Genomic DNA, 5,030 nt, shown 5'->3' with positions numbered 1-5,030 from the left:
CCAGGACAGGCAAAAACAAGGGCAGAAAGCCATCGTTATGTTCCTCGTCCATTGGAAGGGGGAATCACCAGAGGAGGCCATGTGGGAACGATGTGAAGATTTATGGCTATTCAAAGATAAGATCCAAGAGTTTATGCAGCAGCATTGCGCCGCGGTCGTTGCAACATTAGGTTGGAGAGAGTGTGATGATCCGCCATGTAATCTTGCCACATAGGTGCCATTTGGCATATATTAATGCCATGTGGAAGCTTACATAGGAGGAATGCTAGCATTTGTGAGATTATTCGAGAGAAGTATGGACATTTCCTTAGGAAGACCCTATATCCCTATAGATTTGCTAGGAAAGTCCACTAGCTTTAGGAGACTAGCATATAATGGGGGCCATTCATTTGTATTTCGCCATGAAAACAATTCGAGTTCTCTCTAATTTAAAGTTTCCCTTAACAATTCTTTTGTGTTCTTTCTACCATTCTCTTAGCGATCTTGAGTGCAGTAAGGCTGACTTGGCATAGCAAGAACATGAGCAAGTTGTGCAAGATCGTGAGCAATGTCAAGTGCCGCACGTATAATTATTTAACGACTAAGGACGTGACATTAGGCTTATAAAAGGCTAGTAATAAAACAGAAATAAATTAAAATGTGTCCGAAATATTTTATTCTTTTTGCACACCTATTTTTAGTCGGGGTTGGTACGTTTATCCGAGATATTGAAATTGATCTTAAAGACAATAATCTATAATATAATTAAGTAATATTCTGAAGACTCATCTCTTTGTTCTAACATTAAACTGCTTAAAATTTCCATAAAAAAAAGGTAAAGACGATGATTCATTGGATTCAAATAAAAGTACAAGAACGCGAGAACAAAACGATATTACACGTCTAATAATAAAAGAAATGCAAAATATAAAAACTACATATGAAATAGAAAAATAATTCAAAGCAACAAATTAAATTAAAGCTTTAGATTCAGATCAATCTCTGACTCTTCTTCATCCTCTTCTGCATCCTCCTCTCCAAATCCCACCTTCCTTTTATTATTTCCACCACGATTATTGTCCATCTTAACCGGTGAATCCCTTAAACTGAAACCCTTTGCACTATTTTTGCTCTCATACTTGAGGGAATTCTCCAAAGGAGCACTTCCAGTTCCAAGATTTTCTGTCCTAAAAACTGATGAGCCTGATGATGACCACTTTTCGGGGTTAAATCGATAATTGTAGCCCGAAAAAACCGACCATGAATTGTAGGAAGAAGGCTTATGAATAGTGGAGGAATCACCTTGAACACCAAGGGATGATCGACTAGTAAAAGTACCATGAAATGGCAAATGTGTGGTGTAACTTGAGTAGGGATTATAGTAAGGGTGATAATTGGGAGGGCCAAAAGGAGAAACAACATCAACAAGTCCATTTCGCCTTTTAGCCAGAGCTCTCTCTTGTTTATGAGCATTTTGATGTCCTCCTAGGGCTTGGGAAGTGGAGAATTCTCTCTTACAGAAGCTGCAAGAGAAAACCCTACTTTCCGAGGAACGCCTTTGCTTATTAGGCGTTGCCTCGTTAGAAGACTCACTAGCAGGAGCCGAATTTTTCATGCTAGAAGTTGAATTGAAAAGATTGAGTTCAAGATTTGAGGCACCATTATGGACTTTAAGATCAAGAAGTACACCGGCAGATGATAATTCATGTGGCTTTAATTCAGATCCTAAATCCATAACCTTACCTTTCATCTTCTTCGTGTTTGTGTCGATTTCTTCAGAGGCAGCAGAGATGCTAGAGGCCTCAGAAGAGCATGGTTTTTTCATTGAAAAGGTATCCATTGTCTCTATACATAAGTTCTTGGTACTTGATGAAAGAATGAAGAGAAAAGATCTTTAAATAGACAAGGTGTAACATACAAAATCCTCCAAATAAGGGAAGTTAATCATTGCATGGCGTTACAAGTTACAAATTCAAACTACCAACTCCTTGTTAATGGGGTTCGACATAGGATCATATCAACTTTGCTAGAAATAATAACTTCATCAAGATATTGCAAAAACTCGAATCTTGCTTTAATTTAATTGCCGGTGTTATTGTACAGATATGGTAATATAGAGATTAACTGTCTTATACTCACACGTTTATTCAGTTCTTTTTGGAGTTTGAAATAATGCATTTTATATGGATAAATCTTTTACCAAAATAAGCTAGTGCATAATCCTAAGATACATGTACAGCTGCGTCATTGTCTGTCTCTGCATGGAATTCCTATTCAGATCGGATACTCTATCTTGCATTTTAATTAATTTCTAGCTGTATATAATTACATCAAATTTATTAGAAGTGAAACTGTTGATTCCTTAAATATTTGGAGCAAAACTGTAGTGGAAGTATTCCGCCATATGTAAATGTTACGATATGGTTACCACATTCATTAATCACTTTTCCTTTTAAAAATGATCATTCTGATTTTGAGATTAGTACATAGGATTTTCAAATTTGGACTATTTGATTGTATGCCATCTCTCTGTGCTTATCCTTTTCTCACACCATGAACATTATATATTTAAGCATAAAAATAACTACAGCTATACGATATATGAATTTTACAAAGATATTTCCACATAAAGAACTACAACTCTAAAGTGGTGATCAGCCGTAGCCAAATTACTTAATGGGACAAAAGTATCCTTATCATAGTCAAGTTATAAAGTAGTGCAGTATTTAAGAAACAGAAAATTAAAGAATACAATTATGTGAATTAAGCTTGTTATAACATTCAAAATCTGGAGGGAAGGTATACCAATTTCTTTTAATTCCCGTACTTTTAGTTATTACTAGTCTAAGGCTAAGCGCAGTGCGCGAGTATTAAGCATTGTATACCTGGCGTGCAATTATTAAGTGTTATTTCGAACGTATTTCTAGAATTTGATATTGAGATAAAGAGCATAATTATTGTTGATGTTGAGACATTTATAGTGCTCCCTCTATTCACTTTTACTTGTTTACTATATCAAAAATATATTTTCACTTTTACTTGTCCAGTTTAACAAATAAATTGAAAATTATATATATTTTTTTCATGTTTTACCCGTATCATTAATTATTCATTCCAAAAAAAATTTCCTAGACTTCTTAAAATGCTATCATTATTATGAGTATTATGGTAAAATATGTATTTTACTTATTATTTCTCAAGGGGCACGCAAAATTTATTGTGGACAAGTAGAAGTGAACGGAGGAAGTATTTATTAGAATGTATATTTACAATTATAGTACACACGACTTTATAGAAAGTTTGTTTGATTAAAGGATAATGAACATAATACTGTTACAAAGAGAATCAAACATAACTTTTCGAAAAAGAAAATCTTTTTTTCCTACAAAGATAATTAAATTATATAAATTAATTAGTTGTAATTCTGTGATCGATTATTGTTGGGATGTCACAATCCGGATTTTTGACCTTCGGGAACCGTGATGGCGCCTACTCATGAAAGCTAGGCAAGCCGATAGTTACAGTTGTCACGACCCAAACCGAAGGGCCGCGACGGGCACCCGGTGCCTTACTCAACCGAGTACCAACGTAACATATTTTTCTTATCATACTATCAAGGGTAAATGAGATAGAAAACATGTCATGAGATAACAAGAATAAAACATAAGGGAATACTCAACATATGATGACCGAACATGATGTACAAACTTATACATGTGACATACGGGCCTATAAGGCCGACATGACCATTTGTAAACTCAAGACATAGGCCGACAGGCCGACAAGGCCATACAAGTATCCATCCATACACCTGACATCTGTCTACAAGCCTCTAAGAGTACATAAAATCATAAAGGTCGGGACAGGGCCCCGCCATATCAATCAATACATATCCAAAGCATACTGACCAAATAGGCAACTCCGGAGCAAGTGGAGTACACCAACACCTTCGCTGAGCTGATAGCCTGCTAGGAGGAATGTCAACCTGTCTATCGGGACCTGCGGGCATGAAACGCAGCGTCCCCAGGCAAAAGGGACGTCAGTACGAAGGCAGGAAAGCATAAACAAGATCAGTAACGTAAAGAGAGATAGAGGAGATACAACCTGTAACATCTGAGTGCCTCTGGGGGCTACTGACATGAAATGCATAATACATATATATACATAAGCTTTTAAAAACATACGCCTCTGTGGGCATCATCATCATCATATCATACCCGGCCTCAAAGAGGACTCGGTAAAAACGTACCCGGCCATCATAAGGCTCGGTATAATCGTACCCGGCCACGTGGAGCTCGGTAAATCCAACTGATCTGTGGTTACACAATAGGTGCCATACCCGGCCGACTATAGCGCGGCTCGGTAGAGTAAAGTAGATACATATATAATGCATGCTGGACTCATGGAGTCACGTTCTAAACCTTTTGGAGTGACATAAGGTCATTGCACCATCAATTAACATTATGGACATCATACCATCAATATGAACTTCACTAGGACTCAAGGATCATATATACTTTCTTGGAATAACTTTGTAAGGAAAGAATAACATGGACAACCTTAGTTGCTAGGAGTAGATTCATTATGAAATAGCGTATCGTTTATGTTCGTTTCACTTTAGATCATGCCAAAAGAATGAAGGAAGAGCCTTAACATACCTTAAACATGTTGAGTCCTTAATACCTTTTAATCAACTCTTCAAACAAGTCAACTCGATCTATCATAGCATAAGGAGATTCAAAATCAGTGTTGAGCAAAGGCTAAGTCTGTAACTTAAGCTAGTAGCTCGTCTACGTAAATTCGGGCAGCATCTCCCTTGTAACAAGGGCCTCCTCCAATACCATATACCAACAACAACAGCCAGGGAAGTCCAGCAACCTATAAATATCAATAACAAGACACCATATAACAACAACAAGTCACAACTACTTCACGACGAGCGGCAAGCTCCGATTGGAATCCGTATAACCCATATCACCCCTTATAGACTTCTTACATTAATTTAAAACTATCATTAACATGATAATGAAGTCATTCATCAATAGTTCCAT

The 5,030-nt window shown here is 36.8% G+C and overlaps 1 protein-coding gene across 1 annotated transcript; it reads right to left on the bottom strand.

The window, feature by feature from the left end:
- Window positions 1-955: 955 nt before the first annotated feature.
- On the bottom strand, window positions 956-1,819 carry LOC109236835 (zinc finger protein 3-like). The gene has a single exon (XM_019403068.1). It carries the CDS (start codon window positions 1,817-1,819, stop codon window positions 956-958), a length of 864 nt encoding a protein of 287 aa, XP_019258613.1.
- Between the last annotated feature and the right edge of the window lie 3,211 nt (window positions 1,820-5,030).

This window comes from Nicotiana attenuata, unplaced genomic scaffold (assembly GCF_001879085.1).
Source record: "Nicotiana attenuata strain UT unplaced genomic scaffold, NIATTr2, whole genome shotgun sequence".
NCBI lineage: Eukaryota > Viridiplantae > Streptophyta > Magnoliopsida > Solanales > Solanaceae > Nicotiana > Nicotiana attenuata.
Note: the sequence above shows the minus strand (reverse complement) of the source record. Positions and strands in the feature narration are given on the sequence as shown.

Coding starts and splice junctions, on each gene's coding strand:
- LOC109236835 (XM_019403068.1), bottom strand. CDS start 1,819: ATGGATACCTTTTCAATGAAAAAACCATGCTCTTCTGAGGCCTCTAGC.